Source organism: Hemiscyllium ocellatum, chromosome 4, assembly GCF_020745735.1.
Source record: "Hemiscyllium ocellatum isolate sHemOce1 chromosome 4, sHemOce1.pat.X.cur, whole genome shotgun sequence".
Lineage (NCBI taxonomy): Eukaryota > Metazoa > Chordata > Chondrichthyes > Orectolobiformes > Hemiscylliidae > Hemiscyllium > Hemiscyllium ocellatum.
This window is the reverse complement of record NC_083404.1, coordinates 125,352,842-125,377,512: the sequence shown is the minus strand read 5'-3', so window position 1 is coordinate 125,377,512 and position 24,671 is coordinate 125,352,842. Positions and strand designations below refer to the sequence as shown.

Below are 24,671 nucleotides of genomic sequence, written 5' to 3'. Positions count from 1 at the left end.
TTTGATCTGCCTGTAAGTTATATTTTCAATATATTATGAAAGAAATTATGCTTCAAATGACCCGGGATGTAACATAAAATTTACAGTTACGATGTCCTCTCAAAAGGATAATGAAACTTTGTAAGAACAAGCAACTCAACTACCTGGGTAGTAGGAATTCTGCATAGATGGACTTTTCAGTGTATTTGTCTTCACAGTAAATGAAGACGGTGAGGACATGGCTAAGAGAAAATGAGAAAGAATGTATCAGTGATTCATACAGTTCAGGGACAGTCTCATTAAATGATGGAGGGTCTTATGAACTCACCTCTCCCATTCAGATTGTGGGTATCCATGAAGGAGAATGCCTCATCACAGTTAGTCCCTTGCTCAGTAAAACTCTTGTCCATTGAATTGACCATCACAGTCATCTCCTGACGGGTACTGCTCAGGGTATCCTTTCGCTTCTTTGCCAGTTTCCTTGAAAGCAAGGAAAGAAATAAAGCCCAGAGTTTACTCTTCAATGAAACATGAACACAACATTTCAATTCTATTGTTTCTTAAAATGAAGTTTTCTGAGTTACCAACTAATTCTAAAAGAGATTCCTTTACATTTGCTTAATGTCCAAATATATTACTCACACTGTTAAAATTCAGACCCCTACTGCACACTGAGGGTAACTCTGAGAAGCAACTTTAAAGCAAAAAGAGTCCAGGAACAAGGAAGTTAATCAACATACCCAATGAGTTTACGGGAGTCTTCCCTTCTAACATGATATAACCTATTCATTCTGTAGCTTAGAGATTGGAATAATGTTTTAACTTTCCAATGAGCTGGTACCATAAGGAATTAGAAACACAGAAAATAGATGCAGGATGAGGCCATTTGGCCCTTCGAGCCTGCACCACCAATCATTATGATCATGGCAGATCATGCAATGTCAGTATCCCATTCCCATGTTCCCCCCCATACCCCTTGATCCCTTTAGCTACAAGGGCCATGTCCAGCTCCCACTTGAATATATCTAATGAACTGGCCCCAACAGGTTCCTGCAGGAGAGAATTCCATAGGTTCACAACTCTCTGAATGAGGAAATTCTTCCTTATCTCAGTCCTGAATCAGTGACCTTTTATTATTAGACTGCAACCCCTAGTTGTGGATCTCCCCAACATCTGAAATATTCTTCCCACATCTAGCCTGTCCAGTCCCATCAGGATTTTATTTGTTTCTATAAGATTCCCTCCTCATTCTTCTAAATTCCAGTGAGTATAAGCCCAGTCAATCTATTCTTCTTCATATGTCAGTCCAGCCATCCCAGGAATCAGTCAGATGAGCATTAGGGGCAGCATAGTGGCTCAGTTGTTAGCATTGCTGCCTCACAGCACTAGAGACATAGGTTTGATTCCAACCTTGGGTGACTGTGTGAAGTTTGCATGTTCTCCCCGTGTCTGTGTGGGTTTCTGTTGGGTGCTCTGGTTTCCTCCCACAGCCCAAAGATGTGCAAGTTAGGTGGATTGGCCATGCTAAATTGTTCAGGGATGCAGAGATTAGGTACATTAACCACAGGAAATGCAGGGGAGGAGATGGCTCTGGATGGGAGGGTCAGAGGGTCAGGGAGGACTTGTTGGGGTGAAGGGCCTATTTCCACACTGTGGAGATTCTATGATGAACTGAATTACATTGGAACAAGCAAAATTACCCTTGACAATGACAACTTCAGGTTTTGCTTCACAGTGTCAGCTGGCAAGCTTGTTATTGAGCTCATTCTTTCCTGATGACTTTCTCTGGTTCTACAAGTGACAGCTGCTCATTGCTAATTTGCTCAAGCCCATTCTCAGTATGTTACCTTTGACTGTGAATGTTGACCAGCTGTTAACTGGATTTGTGCCTAATTCAGTCCTCATCTGGATTCTGCACACTGCATTTCTGGAAGTGAGGTTTACACGTTGCAGTCAGAAGAAGGAACCAATGTTCTCCTTCCTAAGTGTCTCCTTCCTTATGCTTATAATCAAAATATTTTCTAAACAAGAATTCCAGTGGTACAGCAGGCAGCCATATTTATTTAAAACTTACTCATGGGATATGGGTGTCATTAGCTAGGCTAGCATTTATTGCCCATCACTAGTTGCCCAGAGGCCAGTTAGGAATCAGCCATAATGCTGTGGGTTTAGAGTCACATGTAGACCCGACAGGAAAAGGATGACAAATTTTCTTCTCTGAAGAACACAATGAACCAAATGGGGTTTACAATGATCAACAATGATTACATGAATAGCATTAGGATAGCATCAGCAAGTTTTGAGTAGATTTGTAGCTCAGATTGATGTTCTGGATGTATGTTTGCTCACTGAGCTAAAAGGTTCATTTTCAGATGTTCCGTCACCATACTAGTGAGCCTCTGGTGAAGCACTGGTGGTAAAGTAAGGGAACCCTTAGGAAGTAGCGATCATAATATGGTAGAGTTCAGTCAGGAGTTTGAAAGAGAGAAGGCAAAATCGGATGTAATGGTGTTACAGTTAAATAAAGGTAATTATGAGGGCATGAGAGAGGAACTGACAAAAATAGACTGGAAGCAGAGGTTAACTGGGAAGACAGTAGAGCAAAAATGGCAGGAGTTTGTGGGTATAATTGAGGACACCGTACAGAGGTTCATCCCCAAGAAAAGAAAGATTATCCGGGAATGGATTAGACAACCATGGCTGACAAAGGAAGTCAGGAAATGTATTAAAGAAAAAGAGAGATCCTATAAAGTGGCTAAGAACAGTGGGAAATCAGAAGATTGGGAAGGATACAAAAACAAACAGAGGATAACAAAGAGTGTAATAAGAAATGAGGGGATCAAATATGAAGGTAGGCTAGCCAGTAATATTAGAAATGATAGTAAAAGTTTCTTTCAGTACATAAGAAACAAATGACAGGCAAAAGTAGACATTGGGCCACTTCAAACTGATGCAGGAAGTCTAGTGATGGGAGATAAGGAAATAGCAGGAGAACTTAACAAGTACTTTGCGTCAGTTTTCACAGTGGAAGACATGAGTAATATCCCAAAAATTAAAGGGAGTCACGGGGCTGAGATGAGTATGGTTGCCGTTACGAAAGAGATAGTGCTAGAAAAGTTAAAAATTCTTAAAATTGATAAATCTCCTGGCCCCGATGGGATACATCCTAGAGTTCTGAGAGAGGTGGCTGAGGAAATAGCAGAGGCATTGGTTGAGATCTTTCAAGAGTCACTGGAGTCAGGAAAGGTCCCGGATGATTGGAAGATGGCTGCTGTAACCCCCTTGTTCAAGAAAAGATGGAAAATCATAGGCCAATCAGCTTTAACCTCGGTTGTTGGTAAAATTCTAGAATCCAACATTAAGGATGAGGTTTCTAAATTCTTGGAAGAGCAGAGTCTGATTAGAACAAGTCAACATGGATTTAGTAAGGGGAGGTCATGCCTGACAAACCTGTTGGAATTTTTTGAAGAGGTAACAAGTAGGTTAGACCAGGGAAACCCAGTGGATGAGGTCTATCTAGACTTTCAAAAGGCCTTTGATAAGATGCCACACGGGAGGCTGCTGAGCAAGGTGAGGGCCCATGATGTTCGAGGTGAGCTGCTGGGATGGATTGAGGATTGGCTATCTAACAGAAGGTAGAGAGTTGGGATAAAAGGTTCTTTTTCAGAATGGCAGCTGGTGACGAGCGGTGTCCCGCAGAGTTCAGTGTTGGGGCCACAGCTATTCGCATTATATATTAATGATTTGGATGAGGGGACTGGGGGCATTCTAGTGAAGTTTGCCAATGATACGAAGTTAGGTGGACAGGCAGGTAGTACTGAGGAAGTGGGGAGGCTACAGAAGGATCTAGATAGGTTGGGAGAGTGGTCCAGGAAATGGCTGATGGAATTTAACGTGAGCAAGTGCGAGGTCTTGCACTTTGGCAAGAAGAATAAAAGCATAGACTACTTTCTAAACGGTGAGAAAATTAGTAAAGCCAAAGTACAAAGGGATCTGGGAATGCTAGTCGAGGATTCTCTAAAGGTAAACATGCAGGTTGAGTCCGTGATTAAGAAAGCGAATGCAATGTTGTCTCTTATCTCAAGAGGGTTGGAATATAAAAGCAGAGATGTGCTACTGAAACTTTATAAAGCTCTGGTTAGGCCCCATTTGAAGTACTGCGTCCAGTTTTGGTCCCCACACCTCAGGAAGGACATACTGGCACTGGAACGTGTCCAGCGGAGATTCACACGGATGATCCCTGGAATGGCGGGTCTAACATATGAGGAACAGCTGAGGATCCTGGGATTGTATTCATTGGAGTTTAGAAGATTAAGGGGAGACTTAATAGAGACGTACAAGATAATACATGGCTTGGAAAGGTGGATGCTAGGAAATTGTTTCCGTTAGGCAAGGAGACTAGGACCCATGGACACAGCCTTAGAATTAGAGGGGGTCAATTCAGAACAGAAATGCGGAGACATTTCTTCAGCCAGAGAGTGGTGGGCCTGTGGAATTCATTGCCACGGAATGCAGTGGAGGCCGGGACGCTAAATGTCTTCAAGGCCGAGATTGATAGATTCTTGTTGTCTCGAGGAATTAAGGGCTACGGGGAGAATGCTGGTAAGTGGAGCTGAAATGCCCATCAGCCATGATTGAATGGCGGAGTGGACTCGATGGGCCGAATGGCCTTACTTCCACTCCTACATCTTATGGTCTTATGGTATGGCCTGCTTTTTATTTATGTGTTTAGGTTTCCTTTGATTTGTGATGTCATTTCCCATGGTGATGTCATTTCCTGTTCTTGGCATCACAGTAGCCTACAAACTCACCAACACACTAAAACAGCAGCTAATAAACTTGAAAGACCCTACACAGACAACAAGCAAAACTAATGTAATTTACAAAATACCTTGCAAGGACTGTAACAAACACTACATTGGACAAATAGGCAGAAAATTAGCCACCAGGATACATGAACATCAACTAGCCATGACCCACTCTCACTAGTATCTTTTCATACAGATGAGGAAGGACACCTTTGACTGGGGCAACAGATCCATCCTCGGTCAGCCAGAGACACACACGAGAATTGCAAGAAGCATGCCGCTCTAAGCAGAACTGTATCAACAAACACACTGACTTGGATCACATTTACTACCCCAGAGAAAAATAACAGGAAATGACATCACCACAGGAAATGATGTCACCACAAGAAATGACGTCACCAACCCAAGGAACCCCAAACACATAACTAAAAAGCGGGCCATACCACCAGTGCTTCACCGGAGGCTCAAGGATAGCTAATCCTCACAGAGACCGACTGAAGCCTGCAAGCCCAAAAGAATAGGAGCAGAAGTAGGCCATTCAGCCCATTACGTCTGCTTCATCATTTAATGAGATCATAACAGATCTGATAATACTCATCTCCAATTTCCTGTCTTTGGCCCATAACACTTACTGACTAAAATCTGTTTATTTCAGCCTTGAACATTCATTATGACTCGACCTCAACAGCTCTTGGTGAAAAAGAATTTCACAGACTCACCACCCTCTGAAAGAAGAAATTTCTCTTCATTTCTGCCTTAAATGTGTCGCAGTTTATTCTGAGATGAAGCCCTGAGGTTCTAGACTCTCCTACTGATTCAGGAAACCCTACGGGAACTGATTGCTGCTGGCCCTCTGAATGTCCTGGAGCCCTTGAAGAAAGAGATGTTAACCTTGAAAGGCATGGGACCTGCAACGGAAGGCAGTTCTGCCAGGTCTCTGAAAAGGGTCACAATGTGGATGATCTGGTTTACTGGCTAACATATGGAGCCTCTTCATTAGCCATTGCTTTGAGCCCTGAATGTGTGGAATTCTGTTTTCTTGTCTTAAGCTTGTTATTAATAACTCAATGCTGTTATTGGCTATTCTAGGGGCATGGATGAAACCTTGCAAAATGAGCACTTGCTACTATTCAGTGTCACATCTTGCATCCCAACACAAACCTTCATCTTCTCTCTGTCCCATCTGCCCTTGCGCGAAAAGATTTACATCTCTCTTTTTCCCAGCTCTGACAAGAGGTCATTGACCTGAAATGTTAAGGGTCCCCTCTGAGTATTCACTGCATTTTCTGTCTTTCTTTTAGATTTCCAGCAGCCGCAGTATTCTGCTTTTCGATTAGTCCCTTTCGTTTCTGTTGTCTGCCAAGGAGTGTTGAGGAGTTTCTCCTCTGTTCTCCTTCCATTAATCTTCAAGCGAGGCAGTATTTTGTGATGGAGAAATTGATTGATCACCACTGGGATGAAAAATCGCATCTTCTGGATGACGTGGTGGGAGTAATATCAGCATGAGGACTATGACTGTTCAAAGCAATGGTCCAGCATTACCTTCTCAGGATAGATCAAGACCAGCTACAAACATAGTCTTGCCCAACCATGCCCACCTCCTGAGAACAACTAAAATAAGAACAAGCTGCCAATTCATTGCCAAGAGGCATTGCCCTTTCTTTGAGAGTCTGAGGAAGGAACTTTACTGACAGATATTTTTAAACATAATCTAGGCAGGTTTCCAAATGCTGGCTCCAATGACGTCTCAGATCGGAGCCTCTGCACAATATTGCTCTTGGCAGGCAGCTAAATTAACAGGCCAAAGCATACAAGGTTATGAGCCAAGAATAGTTACAGAATCATCCAATCCCTGCATGTGGAAGCAGGTGATTCGGCCCATCAAGTCACACACAACCTCTGAAGAACATCCTACCCAAACCCATCCCATCCTTGAAATCCTGCATTCCCCATGGCTAATCCACCTAACCTGCACAACCCTAGACATTATGCGTAATTTAGCCTGGCCAACCCACATAACCTGCACATCTTTAGACTGTGGGAGGAAACCAGAGCACCTGAAGGAAACCCCACACAGACACAGGGAGAATGTGCAAACTCCACACAGCCAGTTACCCAAGGCTGGAATTGAACCTGGGTCCCTTGTGCTCGCCACCGTGCTGCCCAGTATGGCTGCTTGATTCGGACTGGTGCAGAATTGATTGGCCACAGGGTCTTTTTCTGTGCTGTGGACCTCTATGACTCCTTCAAAGGCTGCATCCTGTCAATGAACAGTGGGTGGACGGCACTGCCAATGGGAGTGTCTGATCTGTCGTTGGCCAGGAAGCCCAGGAGAAGAGCTGTATGTTGCTGATAGAGGACAGACCCCATGGGACTGGCTCTAGACTCGCAGAACCATCTAGGTGACTTCTGAATTTAACAAAAAGTTAAGATATGTCTGCAGGCTGCCAGTCCAATACAGTAAAGGATCAATCACTTCACAAGGCTCCACCTGGACCATTTTCATCGCCCCCTCTGTACGACTGATCACACTCTGGCGTAAATGAATAGCTCGAGTGTCCTGTAGATTAATTTCACATTTAGCACTTGCCTTATTGCGATTTCTGCCTTGATTTATAAGCTATCTACATTGCTTCAAGTTTTTTTTTCTTTCTAGGTCATTCTATGAAGAATTTTGTCTAAGATGCATTCTGCAACAGAAAATCCATTACTGTTTTTCTCCAGTGCTTTTGTACATCAAAGCAACCTTCTGATTTGGAAGCAAAAGTCATTTTCAATCACTTACTACTCAAAAACAAAAATTGCTGACTGATAAAGCCAGTCTTTACATTTCTCCTTAAGGCTAAGCCTCAACGCACATTCTGAAGCAAATTAGTTCCACTGCAATTGAGTGGTACAGGTAATATTTTGTCATATTCTAATACTAAGTGATGTGGGAGGACATTTGAATAAGTAACAGTGTCTATCCTGCAAGATTCATTTAAAGCTTGCATTTTCTCATAGTTGTTTTTGCTGGAATGGTTTTGAGTGGCCAGAATATGTAATGTTTGCTGATTAAAGGCAATTCTGCTGGTTATGGTATTAGAATGAAGCTTTCTCATACATAGTTCAAATTTTCATGGATGTAGTAGCTTTTATCAACCAGGACTGATGTTTCCTATATTTAAAACACTTATTCACAAGTTACATGATATAGGGTATAAGGATGCAGACACATCGCTAAGCACACAAATGCCTGTTAAGGATTCTTGCACAAATACACAGAAGGCAAGTCTTGATGGGAGATGTGTTGTCTGCCCCACCCTCACCACTGCCTGAGAGATCAGATCAGGTTAGGTCAGGGTGGGGAAAGGCAGCCTCGCGGGTGGCTGGAAATCTAGGGGGAGGAGTGTGTGCTGCTGATGTAGGAGGGACACCATGGGATTCTCTCTAGACCACACAATCATCTGGAGATTTGTGCATGTTTAAAAAGAAATTAATATACACCTACAGCTGTCAGTCCCTCACCTTTGAGGATCAAGGCTCAAGGTGAGTCTCCACAGTGTCTCTTTTTCCACGTGGCTCAATTAACAGGCCAAAGTATACAAGGCTTCAGGCCAAGAGCTGGGAAATGGGATGAGAATAGTTACATGTTTGTTTTTGACCATTGCAGTCATAGAGTCATAGAGATGTACAGCACGAAAACAGATCCTTCGGTCCAACCCGTCCATGCCGACCAGATATCCCAACCCAATCTAGTCCCACCTGCCAGCACCCAGCCCATATCCCTCCAAACCCTTCCTATTCATATACCCATCCAATGGGCTAAAGGGCTCTTTTCAGTGTTATAGATCTCTACAACCTTTCACACTCACCAATCGCATTCACACCTATCAACAACCGACACACGTATATGTATCTACTTTGTTGAAATCCTGCAATCTTATGCTGAGTCACCAAATGATTGCTGAAAATGGGAATGGTGGTGAGAGTTCTGAAATCAGGGTCCAGCTGCCCCTTTAAAACTGCTTCAGGTTGGTCTAAACTAGCAAAATTCAATGTCTAATGTTGTTTTGACATTTAACATCCCTGACCGTCAGAGATGCATGATGCTGTGGCTATCAACTTGAACAATTGTCAATCCTTTCCCTCTTTAAACCTACAGCTGTATCACTCTCCCATATTGCAATAGTGAGTAGACTTCCATAGCACTTCAACAGCATTGTGTGTGAAGTGCTAAATGCATGGAATGTATTATCTTAAGCTACAGTTTCTCTGATCATCTCACTATCTTTCTCATCAACCACAGTCATATTGCTCTTTCCATATCTCCTTGACCCCTTCACATCTACTTGCTCGTTTCTTACCGCCCTGCTCATAGCTCATTTCACATCTCCTCGGCCCCTTTCATATTGCTTTGGTCATTGCTCATTTCATATCTTTTCACTCATTTCATATCTCCTTCCCCATTTCTTCCACTTTCAAAAGAAACCATTCAGACCATTCCTTAAGTTTTTCCACTTCCTTGCACCATCTCTGTGGTGAAGTGATCACACCATTTCTTGCTTCTGCTCTACTTTCAGGCTTTTCAATCCTGTGGAAGCTCTTATTTTCTTCAGTCATCCCATTATCCTGCATTTCCAGCTTTTGAAGTGAAAATTAGATCTCAGCAAAACATTAATTGATCTATTTAGTTACCATCTGCTCTTTTCAAAGACAGGCATGCCATGGAACCTTAATCCTTCAAAGACACCACAATAAGAACAGAGATAACACTATTGCAACAGTATACATGGAATATTCATTGTCTACAGTACTCATTTTTTTGCCTGTGAAAATGATGACAATTATGAATGACTCCTCATAACCAGTATGGCATTGCAACTCTAAGGCTCATTTATTCATTTAAGTGGCATTGACATTCAATATGGTATGTAATTTCTGTTGTCTGAAACTGCCAGCTAATGCAAAAAAGCAACAGGAAGCTAATAGTTTCACTGATGTATAATTTATACTTAAGAAAACTTTTTTTTTAACTATGTTGGATCATGCTGCCTTTAATGTACATTACACCACCCAGGGAGGCAATATTCATATTTACCTCTTTTAGTTAAATGCAGAATTAATATTTTGGGTCCACTGCAAAGGTATGGAATTTTGATACGCACAATTATTTAATTCCTTGTAATAGCAAACAATTAAGTAAGACATCTTCAGAATGTCTTGATGCATGAGAATCTTATGTGGTGTAATTTAGATTTTTAGTTTAATGCAGCAAACTAATTTTCTATGTTAAGTTAATGATCTGGAAAACATCTTTCCAGCTCCTCAGTGGGCACAAACAGAGTACCAGACTCAAAACAAGCTTCTGTGTATAAATTACCAGGCTGACAAACCACAAAGCTAACTCAGACTCTTTGGAGTTTATTCATCATTTTATTCCCCAACTCCACAAAGGCCAATATCCCCTTACCAAGTCACCCTTTATTTACATGTAGAGAGTCCTTGATACTGACTCAACTCCCTCAGAACCAGCTGTCAGAATGAACAGGATGTCTGACGCTCCTGTATATATCTGTCAGCCAGGGCTCCCTGGTTGAACCAGATTAGCAGCCTCAATCAGGAAACTCATATTAGATTAGATTAGATTACTTACAGTGTGGAAACAGGCCCTTCGGCCCAACAAGTCCACACCGACCCGCCGAAGCGCAACCCACCCATACCCCTACATTTACCCCTTACCTAAGGTAAACCTAACCTTAGGTACCCCTTACCTAACACTACGGGCAATTTAGCGTGGCCAATTCACCTGACCCGCACATCTTTGGACTGTGGGAGGAAACTGGAGCACCCGGTGGAAACCCACACAGAGACGGGGAGAATGTACAAACTCCACACAGTCAGTCGCCTGAATCGGGAATTGAACCCAGGTCTCAGGCACTGTGAGGCAGCAGTGCTAACCACTGTGCCACCGTGCCGCCCATATTCTATGAGGGCCACCTGGCAGACCTTGTTACAACTACTACCTCCCTTCCACTCTGAGTCCGAGGACACAGGCTGGATCTTTTTTTGTGTAGTTCCTCCTGGGACATTTTAGCACTGGGTCAGGTTCCTTCATCTCTGCTTCTGATACGGGCAGCGTGTAGCTCGCCCCGTGAGCCCTGAGCATCTCAGAAGAAATTCATTCTCTTCTTCAGGTGGGCAAAGGTGTTGAGACAGCAACATCCACCATGATTTCTGAGGTATCTTCAACGCTTGACGGAGATGGACAGCCCCTGGGTATGGAACAGTCAGAAAGGCTGTCGAGGAGCCTGGCATGTTTTACTTCTGCACCATTTGCAAGTTTGCAGCTTTCATATGGTCCATGTGCTTGTTCAGGGTGGTCACACCTACCCAAGGTCACTGGACCTGACCTTGTATCGAAAATGCCTCTTACCGTCGCAGGGCCAATTCCCGTGGTTCTGACATTAAACTTCATCCCCTAAAGTAAACTGTCTCTCTCGTTTACCAGTATTGTCAGCTGGGACCAGAAGTATACCTAGAGGGTTTAAAACCATTACTTCTCTTCCAGTGGTGGTACCACTGGTGGTGTATCTGCCAAATTGCTTTCTGGTCTCAGGGATAATTTGAACCACCTCAGTAGACCAGTAAGGTAATATGCTCCAATTGCTCACAAGATCTTGAAGGGGAAAGGAGGAGGAGACTAGCAGTCAACATGCCCATAAGTAGAGGAGAGGGTATTTGCCAGATGTCATTGTACAGTAGGGACGAGAAAGAAACTGAGGCCAGGACTTCAGATGGAAGGATGTAAGTGGACTGGACTGGAAGTGGACTGGGGGACAAGATTCTGAGAGTTCTTGGGACAGGCAGAGTGGGGGTAAGTAGGGTACAGAGTTGTAAATGTTTACCAATGCGAGGATAGTTGGTCAGTGGATCCCACTGTTGATGTCCAGCTAACCTCAAGTCACGTCCTTGCTCAGAACAGGCATACCCAGGAGCTCCTGCAATATTCCGGGGTGAAAGAGAAATTCAGAATCTCTGATCTAGAAGAGGGTAGGAGATGAGGTTGGAAGGTACGTTACGTTAGAGAGGGAGGCAACAGGTTGTTGGGAAGGGGCGCAGTGAACAGGGGAGCCCAGAGCAAATAGGTTTGCTGGCCTTAACTGATTGCTAATAAAGTTACAGTGGGAACAGACAAAGGAGAGGGGGGGATATCCGTACTTGAACAAAGTGACCTTGGAGTGTAAGTTCATAGTTCCTTGAAAGTGGAGTCACAGCTAGATAGGATAGTGAAGAAGGCATTTGGTATGCTTTCTTTTATTGGTCAGAGTATTGAGTACAGGAGTTGGGAGGTCATGTTGCGGCTGTACGTGAGATTGTTAGGCCACTGTTGGAATATTACGTGCAGTTCTGGTCTCCCTCCTTTCAGAAGGATGTTGTGAAACTTGAAAAGGTTCAGAAAAGATTTACTAGGATGTTCCAGGGTTGGAGGATTTGAGATATAGGGAGAGGCTGAACAGACTGGGGCTGTTTTCCCTGGAGTGTCGGAGGCTGAGGGGAGACCTTATAGAGGTTTTTAAAATCATGAGGTGCATGGATAGGATAAAACGACAAAGGCTTTTCCCTGGGGTGGGGGAATCCAGAACGAGAGGGCATAGCTTTATGGTGAGAGGGGAAAGATATAAAAAAGACCTAAGGGGCAACTTTTTCACGCAGAGGGTGGTACGTGTATGGAATGCGCTGCCAGAGGAAGTGGTGGAGGCTGGTACAATTGCAACATTTAAAAGGCATTTGGATGGGTATATGAACAGGAAGGGTTTGGAGGGATATGGGCCTGGTGCTGGCAGGTGGGACTAGATTGGGTTGGGATATCTGGTCGACATAGACGGGTTGGATGTAGGGTCTGTTTTACTTGCTGTACATCTCTATGGCTCTGTCACTCTGTGGGAGGATGTGAGGCAGCATTGAACTGAAAGTAAAGATATCAGACAACTAAACAGTTGTATGTGAATGTCTTGGCTTTAAATAGGCAATAAAGCAAATGAGGGAGTGTGGGGGAGCAGCTGGAGTGTGGAGTGTGTATCCTGGGGAGTGGCCAGATTTAGAAACTCAGGGTGGCCTTTGTAGAGGGCAGTAGGGTAAAACCACTACTGAATTACTGGGGCAAGCTGGTCAGAGAAATCCATAAGACCATAAGACACAGGAGTGGAAGTAAGGCCATTCGGTCCATCGAGTCCACTCCGCCATTCAATCATGACTGATGGGCATTTCAACTCCACTTACCAGCATTCTCCCCGTAGCCCTTAATTCCTCGTAACATCAAGAATCTATCAATCTCTGCCTTGAAGGCATTCAGTGTTCCGGCCTCCACTGCACTCTGCGGCAATGAATTCCACAGGCCCACCACTCTCTGGCTGAAGAAATGACTCTGCATTTCTGTTCTGAATTGACCCCCGCTAATTCTAAGGCTGTGTCCACGGATCCTAGTCTCTTTTTTTCCTTTAAATTAATGAAATGGGAGTAATTAGATTACTTAACAGTGTGGAAACAGGCCCTTCAGCCCAACAAGTCCACACCAACCCACCCATACATTTATCCCTTATCTTACACTACAGACACTGTGGGAGGAAACCCACGCAGACACAGGGAGAATAAGCAAACTCCACACAGTCAGTTGCCTGAGGTGGGAATTGAACCCACGTCTCTGGCGCTGTGAGGCAGCAGTGCTAACCACTGTGCCACCGTACCACTGCAGCTGGACCATTTCAGAAATGCCCAACAAAGTGAGAGCAGCAGAGGATAGCCCAGTCTGGGTGAAATTCCTTTGGAAGTTTAATGGTGCAGGGTGGTCTTCGCCATCAACAGTAGGTTATGGTTAGAGGAGAGGCTTCAGTTGATTGGGATAGACTTCTCAGGTTTTAGTGTGTCAAAGATCAATACAGGTAAATGGATAGTTAGAAGGTGGTTGAAAGGGCAGCCAGACAAGTATTTCTCTAATTCTGATCTTAATTAGTCTCAAATTCAGGAGGTGGCCGGGGGTGGGGGTGGAATTGATTCCTTGGAATTAAGCAAGAGTGACACAATCTGACTCATCTGATTCCTGCACCTTTTTCTCTGTCTTTGCAGATTCCCTGCGTTGATAGAAAATAGAGTGAGGAACAGAGATGGTGCTTGCCAGCCTGCAGCCTCATTCCTGATGAAGGGCTCTGGCCCGAAACGTCGAATTTCCTGTTCCTTGGATGCTGCCTAACCTGCTGTGCTTTAACCAGCAACACATTTTCAGCTGCAGCCTTAAATCACAAATTTCGATTGGTTTGTTGATGAGAAAGCAATTTGAAGAATCACAATCAGTCCTTCTCCAAGGTCAATCCTAATGTTGCATGTTCACAAAGCAAAGCAGAGCGCAGCATTGGCTGTAGCCTGTTATTTAAAAAGCAGCTCTATCCACGCACAAAAAACAAGCTCCTCACAAAGGACACAAGCACTTCAGAAATGATTGTGGTCTTTGAAAGAACACCATTGATGAACATGGAGCAAGACAACTGAGGAGGTTTCACATGCTGGGGAAACTGGATTGTTAAACACAGCACTGGGGTGAAACCTGATATCAAAATGCCTGATCATATAAGCATGCAGCGTAATTGGTTTAACCTCACTGATCTTTGTGAACAGAAAGCTTCTCTGGCTATGTATGAAATGAAAACACATTAGCTCCACAACAATCGAATCTGCTCACTCTGTGGTGAGAAGTTGTGGATAGACTCCACAGGCTGGGGGTTCGAAGGACAGCGGGATTTGAATATCTTCAGAAGAGAGCAGATGATACGGAAAATGATTTTTTTGTTATCAGCTTAGCACTCTCAGCTCCCAGCCTGTATTATTTGATTTTGTAAATGTCATGCTTATTACAGTGTGGGGAATGGGACACTTAACATTTCCACGTTCAGTCCACCCCGTCACCAACCACAGAGCTGGCTGATAAAATGCAAAGCAGCCTTTAATCTAGCCCAGTGACATGCCTCTGTCCCAACCTCAAAAGAATCATTAGGGCAGGTTTTCCATTTCATCCATGAATCATGCTGGACTATCTCTGATCAAAAGTGATCTTTAACCAAAATTAGCTGAAGGTTCGTCAATTTTTAAAAATGTATTTCCTCACAAGGTGTGGGCATCGCTGGCTGAGCCAACATTTATTGCCTCTCCCAAGTTGCCCTTGAGAAGGTGGGGGTGAGCTGCCTTCTTGTACCACTGCAGTCCATGTGCTGCCGATGGACCCACAATGTCATTAGACAGGGCCTTCTAGGATTTTTTTTAGATTAGATTCCCTACAGTGTGGAAACAGGCCTTTCGGCCCAACAAGTCCACACCGACCCTCCAAAGAGCAACCCACCCAGACCCATTCCCCCCATTAATGCACCTAACACTACGGGCAATTTAGCAAGGCCAATTCACCTGACCTGCACATTTTTGGACTGTGGGAGGAAACCGGAGCAGACACGGGGAGAATGTGCAAACTCCACACAGACAGTTGCTCGAGGTGAGAATTGACCCTGGGTCCCTGGCGCTGTGAGGCAGCAGTGCTAACCACTGAGCCACCATGCTGCCCCATGCAAGGTCCTGTCCAAGGAAATTACTAAGTTTCTGCAATGCATCTTGTAAATATTGCACATTGCTGCTTCTGAGTGTCATTGGTGTCGGGTGTGTGCAAATGTGGTGCTAACCATTTGTCTTGAATGATGTCAAGCGTCTTCAGTGTTGTTAAAATTGCACACTTCTGGGCAAGTGGGGAGTACTGTATCATATTCCTGACCGTGCCAAATGGTCTCACACTGTGCTGCAAAACCTGCCGTTTGTAAATAAACATGCTGTTGCAAACTCATGCACTGTTTCAGCCTGGTGCAAATTCTGGCAATGATATGCTCCCTGTCGAAGAGTGTGGTCCTCGAAAAGCACAGCCGGCCAGGCAGCATACAAGGATCAGATATATCCACTCCACCCTCCTCTATGACCTATCACCTTCGCTTCATCTTCATCTACCTATTGCATTCCCAGTTACCTTCCCCCCCTATCCACAACCCCCTCCCATTTATCTCTCAGCCCCATTCAGCTGTAAGCCTCATTCCTGATGAAGAGCTTATGTCGAAACGTTGATTCTCCTGCTCTTCGGATGCTGCCTGCTTTTCCAGCACCACACTCTTCAACTCTGATCTCCAGCATCTGGAGTCCTCACTTTCTCCTAATGATATGCTCCCTGTCAAGCATAACATTACAGTGTCTTCAACATGAGTCAACATCAAATTGGTTTTGAGTTCTTGTTCCTTTGCTAGGATATGTTCATGAACAAAGCAAACAGAGTGAGAAACAAATTAGCCAATGGAGGATATCTCCTTAAGCTAATAAGTACAGACTGTACAATATATTAGAAGTTTGCCAGACAACACCCTCCAACCACTGATTAACCTCAACTGCTGGGGTAATTGTCCCTAAACAGCATAGAATTAGCAAGATTAACCTCCCCCAAAATTCCAGGGAAATAAAACAACTGTCCTTCCTCCAATGCTCCACCATTCTAATGTAAGAAGTATTTCTTGGTACCAACTAAATTTGCCATTTGATCACCGAAATCTACTGAAATTTGCAATCACTAATCGAATCTGTGATGAAAGGAACTTTGCAACTTTCACTGAACGACATCAAAAAGGTAACCTTTGTACAAAGCAAGGTCACAGATTGTACATTGCAAAATGTTCTTCACTGGCTTAAATTAAGCCAAGTATAGCTGTTTGTTCGTCTCTACATTATGGTGCAATTTATATCAATTTTGTATTTTGGAACGTTCAAAACGTTTCTTTACAGAAGGCAGGATAAATATTCATTGCACCACAAGATTTCATCTCCTTGAACGTCACTTGGTGTGCTGAGGATAAGACATATTCAGTACTCCCTTCATCCCAACATTTTGATTATACTGCTGTAAAACTTGAAACAGGTTAATTGCACATCATCAGTTGTCTACCATCACTATATATTTGACTTCAGGGACTGGACTTGTGGTAAGAACATTCAAGGTTCAGCCTATGGTATGTTAGTTGGCTTTAGTCAGAATGATGGTCAAGTTTGGTCCAGCATCCTGTGCCATGAGGGAATAGGGAATCAGTGAGGACTCTTAATTCTGATCCCGGTCCATTTACCGAGTGTGGACATTGGTTAAAACTAATATCATGCGCATCCCTCATCTTCGCTTTGTTCAAACAGTTTTCAGATTAGAAGCATTTACCTTTAAGAAAAAGATCCAAAAATTGTGGTGTACCAGCAGGCATTGAATGCCGCTGATGCCATTGCCCTGTTAAGAGTCTTAACATCATGCCCATGCCCATCACCTCATGCACACCAACATTTACACACACACATAGAGACACTCACTGATGTAAAAATAGTCTTGGTATCAAAGTCAGTCACATTTAATATGGAAGCAACACTTTCAAATTGAATATTTATTTTAGAAAACTTCACCTTAGTTGAAAAATGGCATATTGGAGTGTGTTGCTACTGCCTGCAAATGATAAATTATTGAGATAACCCAAACATGCAAATTAACAGGGAACAAGAGAAGACTACTTCAACCACCCCAGACCTGCCCTGTCATTCCAAAGATTACTCCATCTTCCTACCTATGTTGTTAATCTGCCATCACACCTGTTTGTCAATAATCTATCTAATTCTGCCTTAAAACAAAACAAAGACTCTGTTTCCGCCAGCTTTTGAGGAAAAGAGTTCAAACGACTCACAAACATCTCTCAGGAAGAAAATCTCCTTATCTCATTTTAAATAGTTGACGCCTTATTTGGAAATAGTGCTAGATTTTCCCACGAGGAAGCAATGTGACTGGTGACTTCAATCAAGCCAATCTAAAGAAAGTGTTGCCCAAGTATCATCAGAACATTACCTGCTCCATCAGGGGCCCGAACATTTTAGACCACTGCTACACCACTGTGAAGGATGCCTTCCGCTCCACCCCCGCCCTCATTTTGGGAATTCTGACCACAATGTCGTGCTTCTTCTCCCGGCTTAGAGGCAAAACCTCAAGCAGGAGACCCCCTTGTGAATACAGGTCCAGTGATGGTCGAAGGATCAACTCTGGTGCTGTCTGGAATCGGCTGATTGGGCCATGTTCAAACAATCCGCATGTACCTTGGATGAGTACACTGCCACCGACACAGACTTTATCAGCAAGTGTGTGGAGGACTGCATACCGAGGAAGTCAATCTGGGTGTTCCCCAGTAGGAACCCCCGGCTGATTTAGGACATATAGAACCTGCCAAAAATCAGGCGTGAGGCCTTCAGATCAGGAAACCCACTCAAGTATAAGGAATCCAAGTATGACCTTCACATAGCCATTAAGACAGCAGAGGACCAATACCGATCCAAACTAGAGACCCAGACAGACACCTGGCGACTATGGCAAGGACTGAGTGACATCACAGGTTCTAAAAAGAGACAGTGCAAGATAGCAGACAATAATATATTGTCTTAACGTCTCTCGCCCGTAGGTGTTCAAAGTTTGGGAGAAGATTTGTAGTTCGGGTGCTCATTGTTCTGGTTCTGTTCGTCGAGCTGGGAGTTTTTGTTGCAAACGTTTCGTCCCCTTTCTAGGTGACATCCTCAGTGCTTGGGAGCCTCCTGTGAAGCAATATTTTATCCTCATTAACACTGAACACTGGAGTCCCCCAGGGGTGCGTACTCAGCCCCCTACTGTACTCACTGCATACCCATGAATGCGTCGCCAAATACCTGACTAATGCCATTTACAAGTTCGCTGATGACATCACCGTAGTCAACCAAATCTCAGATGGCAAAGAAACAGACTATAGTCGGGAGGAAAAATGGTGCACTGAGAACAACCTAGCTCTCAATGCCAGCAAAACCAAGGAACTCATTATTGACTTTCGGTGGGATGTTACTCATGCCCCCTACACATTAACAGCACAGAGGTGGAATGAGTGGAGAGTGTCAAGGTCCTGGGAGTGGTCATCCACAACAAGCTTTCTTGAACTCTTCATGTCTATGCATTGGTTACAAAGGCCCAATAATGTCTCTTCTTCCTCAGGTAGCTGAGGAAATTTGGCATGACGGCGAATACCCTTGCCAACATTTATAGGTGCACCATTGAGAGCATTCTGTCTGGATGTATCACTACCTGGTATGGCAACTGTACCATTCAAGATCAGAGACAGTTACAGACAGTGGTGAACTTGGCCCAGACAATTACAAAGGCCAACCTCCCATCTATAGACTCCATCTACCAGGCCCGCTGTCAAGGAAAGGCCGCAAGCATTCTCAAAGATCCATCCCACCCTGGCAATGTTTTTCTACAACCTCTACCATCATGGAGAAGGTACAGAAGCCTGGACACACGCACCAGCCAGTTTCACAACAGTTTCTACTCTACCGTTGTTAGAATACTGAATGGACTGACAAACTCTTAACATTCACCTGTACCTGTGTTTTTGCTTTAGCCGCTGTTTACCTATTATTTACTATCTATGCTACTTAACTCTGTGATCTGCCTGTATTGCTCGCAAGACAACACTTTTCACTGTGCCTCTGTACAACTGACAATAAATTCAATTCAATTCATCTTTCCACTCCCACTTTGTCAAGACCCCTGAGGATCAGAGATCAATCAAGTCACCTCTTCCTCTTCTGAACTCTAACGGATACAAGTCTAGCCCATCCTTAATTACACAGAGGACAGTTAAGATTCAACCACATTGTTGTGGTTTTGGAGTCACATGTAGGCCTGACCACTAGCATCTGGTAAGGATGCCAGATTTCCCAGTGAAGTAAATGGGATTTAAAAACCATCAACATTGCTATTTATTTCAGATTTATTTTTAACATACAGAATTCAAAATACACCACACCCACTGTTTCTCCCTCATCTATTCTATTAGATAGGTCCTCAAAAAACTTCAGTATGTTTGTCAAACATGATTTCAGTTTCATAAATACATGTTGACTTCATGTAATATTGTAGCCATTTTGTGAGTGTCCTGTTAGCACTTCTGTTATATCAGGCTCCATATTTTCCCGATGCTCATGTTAGGCTAACTGGTTTGTAATTCCCCATTTTCTCCTTCTCTCCTCTTTACTAAAGCAATGCCAGCAGACCGAAGGGTCCTGAAGAAGGGTTACAAGCAAAACGTTGACTTCTCCACCTCCTGTTGCTGGCTGGCTTGCTGTGTTCCTCCAGCTTCTTGCTTGTCCACTCCAGTCTGCTGGGACTGTTTCAGAAAATTGACAATCAATACTTCTACAATTTCCATGGCCAATCTCCTTTAATAATCTGGGATAACGATTATCAGGCTCTGGGGATTTATTAGGTTTCAGTCCCACTAGTTTGCCCAGCACTTTTTTTTTTACAAAGAGTAATTTCCATCAATTCTTCTTTCCCAAAAGACTTTAGGTTCCTTTGCATTTCTGAGACGTGTCTTCCTCTATGAAAATAGAACAAAAGCAATTTTAATTGCTCTGACATTTCCTTATTCTCTGTTGTCAATTTTCCTGCTTCAGACTGTAAGGGGCTGACATTTGTCTTCTAGTGTCCCGCAAACTGTAATTTCTGATGTAACACAGCAGCCAATTTGCACGCAGCCAGCCCCTGACAAGGCAATAAGATGAAAAGGCAAGGTCACCTTTCTCCTTAGGTGTTGTTTAAAAAAATTGTGCCTAGGGGGACACAGAGAACTCTCTTGCATTTCTGGGATGCCTTACGTCAAACTCAGGAAGCACACGTGACATCTCATCTGAAAGTTGGCACCTCCAATTATACAGCATTCCTTTGGTATTGTGCTGAATTATGAGCATGGATAACATGCTCAGATCTTTTGAGTTTGACCCAAGGAAGTTAATTAAACCTAGTGCCTGGGACCTTTCAACAGATTCAACAGAACTTACTCCCTGACATAGGATTGAATAGACTAGGTTAATGTTCCTTACTTTTAGAAGGATGAAATGTGATTTTACTGAAACATACAAGGGACTTGGTTCAGTAAATGCTGATGTGTTTTTGTCTCCTTCCCTTTTTGAATAAAGGTGTTTCAATCCTTTTCTAATTCTTCAATACTTTTCCAGAGTCTAAGTATTCTTACTATTAATGCATCCTTTATCTTTATAGCTATTTGCTTTAGTATCCTAAGATGCAATCCTCAAAGTTCATTTTTTTCTTTTGTTGCATTTTCCTTATTTTTAAGGCTTTCCTAATCTTCTGGCTTGCCTTAATTTTGGCACATTGTATTTTTATTTTTCTTTCAACTTAGTGACTATACTTATGCTCCCTGATTAAGCATAGTTGGTTTATTCCTTTTTTGTCACTGGGATATATCTTTGCTATGAGTTAGCAATTATTTAAATATCCGTCATTGTTCCTCAACCATTTTTACTGCTGAACTGCTTTACCAATTTACTCCAGCTAACTCTGCCCTCATTCCTTTGTAATTACTCTTCTTTAAGTTTAGTACAGTTGTTTCTGACCCAAATTTCTCACTCTCACACTGAATACTAAATTCCAGCATGTTGTGATCACTGATTTCAAAGGGATCTTTTATTTAAACTTCCCTCTTCACAAATTGCTTGTTTACCAACTCTTTCTAACCTGGCAACATCTACCAATATAGAAACACAAGGACAGTGGATGCATGTGAATAGCATAAAGTTAAAAATCACACAAATTTCCAAATAAACCTGTTGGACTAAAACCTGATGTTGTGTGATTTTTAACTTTGTACACCCCAGTCCAACACCAGCGTCTCCAAATCATGTGAATAGCATCACCTGCAAATGTCTCTCCAAGTTACATACCTTCTTGACTTGTAACTGTATCACTGAGTCAAAATCCTGCAACTGCCTCCCTAACAGCACTGCAAGTATACTGTACTAACACCCCAAAGCCTACAAATAAAAGTGGGCAATAAATGTTGATCTATCCATTGATGACCACATCCCATAAGAGAATAAGAAATGTCTCACTTTAGTTCTTCTTATGCCACACTGAGGTCAAATATACCTCAGAACACACAGCAAAGCATCAAATATATTCTATAGAACGTGCTCATATTACTCAGGGAAGAGTAACCCTAATGTATATTTGTGGCAGCAGCTAAATTAATGAGCTATTGCTTCTCAGTCTGCTGTTTGGTTTAACCCCCAAGTACAATACCTCAACTAGCTTCATGTATGAGTAATTTGCACATTGGTGTTGCAGATTGATGTTCTGCAGTGACAGTTGTTTCATTAATTCTGGGAACCCTTAGTACATGTCAGAGTAAAATAGTGCAAGCATGAAAAATGTGCCACTTTGTGTTCTGAGAAAGAAACATCAGAATTGCAGCCTCTCCGGCCTTTTTGTTTCCAAAACCTTAACCCCTGTGGTGCGATAATACATTGCCTCACCTGACTCCTTCACAGGACTCCATTTGTCACTGTCAATTCCAATCTGTTTCAGTTGTGTTAGGTTGAAGGCTGGGAGGAGGAATCCTCTCCCCTGTGAAGTGCAGACTAAGTGAAAGATAAACAATCTTGCTTTATAATACATCAGACCTCAGCCTCTTGGTCCCTACTGGAGTTATAGCAGGCACAATTCCATGACTTTAACAAACTTTGCCATCTTATAATCTATTCAGGAAAAGAAATGTTACTGTTTAGCTCATGAAGGACCTTGCATAGCAAAGTGATTTTCCCTGATTTTCCACTTCGTGCATCAGGGGCTATGTATCCTACAAAATCAATTGGAAAGAGGGACTTAACATTCAGTGAGCCCCTCATTTTCCTGCCAATTGCCTTAACGAGTCAGAAATTAGAAGAGCCATTATGGTACTTTCTTTCCCACCACATTTCCGGAACTCACTGCACTCTGGCAATTTTAATTCCTTCTGCAGGTTACAGGAATATATTTCACCGAGAAGAAAAGTGTTTGGACCTTCTTTTAATGCTGCCAGCACCACTGATCAAAACAGCAGATTTAATGGGATGAGGCCAGAGCAAAGTATCTGTCGACTCAGGAGGGATTTCCTTATTCCACTCCTGGCAAGTATACCCCTGCCAGCAATAAAAAGAAACTAAAGAAAAATTTGCATCAATAGTACCTTTCCATAGAATCCCTACAGTGTAGAAATAGGACATTCAGCCCAACAGGTCCACACTAATCCTCCGAAGAGCATCCCACGACTAACACACCTAACCTGCACATCCCTGAACACTATGGGAAATTAGCATGGCCAGTCCACCTAACCTGCACATCTTTGGACTGCGGGAGGAAACCAGGGCACCTGGAGAAAACCGACACAGACATGGGGAAGATGTGCAAACTCCACACAGACAGTCGCCTGAAGCTAGAATCGAACCCAGGTCCCTGGCACTGTGAGGTAACTGCCAACCACTGAGCCACAGTGCCTTCTCTGACATTAAGACCACACTCCCCCATTTCCTCACATTCAATGAAGTACTGCTTGCTTTAGTATTGGTCCATATGCTCAGATTAGCTCAGACCTGAACTCAAGGTGCTTCTTCAAAAAGTATTTACATTTTTTGTATGCAGGTCTTGGAGCAGGTATCTCTGACCTAAGTTGCTCTGGTTCCTGTCTTCCAACAGAATCCTCCCAGATGACAACAGAAGTACAGCAGACCTTAGAGACTCAGTTATTTATTTATTTATATCCTACTCTGCTAAAAGTAAACATTATTCTACTGTAGGAAACACAGCAGCTAATATGCATGCAGCAAGCTCCCACAAACTGCAATGTGACAAAGTCTGAATAATCTGGTATTTGCTGAGTTGATAGAGACCTAAATGTTGGCCAGGGTGATGGACAAAATTTCCATTCTCTTTTTTAAAATTGTGCCATTAACTTTTTTTTTCTGTGAGGGGAGAGTAAAAGGTTCAGTTCATGTCACATATAAAGCCACACAAAAAAAACCCCACAAAACAATGCACACTCCTAGTTGCCAGTTGTAACTATAACAGCAGACATTTCAGTTCAGTGAAGCTATTGTTCCCATTTGAACAGATGGTATTTAAGAGGGATTAATGCTAGTGTTTTCATGCAGAAAGGAATCATCAATCTCTTTGTATATTACATATACATCGTTAGAGATATGTAAAGCCAGTTAGATGCCAGAACATCCAGTCGCTGACTGTGAGTGTGAAATTGATGCGTTTATTGCATTTCCACCAGGAGACGAAAGGACAATTATGGGCTGCCATCAAAGCAGACAAGCCAACAACAACACTCGGAGAACAGCAAGCAGGGAGTGTGCAGACAACATAGCACATTAAATTGCTAACTGTCTGAAAACAAGACATCGTGTTTGATTGGTATCGTAGTACATTGTTCAATTGTTTCACATTAGTGCCAGGTCTCAGAAAACAGAATACGTCAAATACTATTTTATGCAATCTTAACAGGCTTCCTTTTAAAAAGGAATCCTCTTTTCAAATCACACTCTGAGAAATCCTAAATTCAGTTTCGAATGTCAGCCGCTAAAACTCTTCACATACAGCACACCAGCACAGGAGGTTGATTCCATTGTAACAAAAATGGGCTAAATGGAAAACTGTTAAGTCAATTTCATCAGAATACAAATTGGTAAATGATTAACAGAAAATAAATCTAAATAAATATCTTGTGTGAATTCTGACAAGCTAGCATTTAAAGATCATCCCCCTGTGTGTTTTTTTTTATTCACTCATAGGATGAGGATGTCACTGGCTAGGTCAGCATTTATTGCCCATCCCTAATTGCCTTGACGGCAGTCTAAGAGTCAACTACATTGGCTTTGGGTCTGGAGTCTGGAGTCGCATGAGAGACTGGCAGTTTCCTTGCCTAAAGGATATTAATGAACCAGATT

The 24,671-nt window shown here is 43.0% G+C and overlaps 1 protein-coding gene across 5 annotated transcripts in view; it reads right to left on the bottom strand.

Moving 5' to 3' along the window:
* The window catches only part of LOC132815087 (receptor-type tyrosine-protein phosphatase mu-like), an 888,844-nt gene that overhangs the window by 160,925 nt on the left and 703,248 nt on the right, over window positions 1-24,671 (bottom strand). For 4 of the 5 annotated variants that reach the window (XM_060823829.1, XM_060823830.1, XM_060823831.1 and 1 more), the window contains 2 exons: window positions 308-459; window positions 144-221 (listed from right to left, as the gene is read on the bottom strand). In XM_060823829.1, the coding sequence (XP_060679812.1) occupies window positions 144-221; window positions 308-459 (230 nt within the window). The remainder of the gene's footprint in view (window positions 1-143; window positions 222-307; window positions 460-24,671) is intronic. The other variant, XM_060823832.1, reaches the window with a different exon arrangement.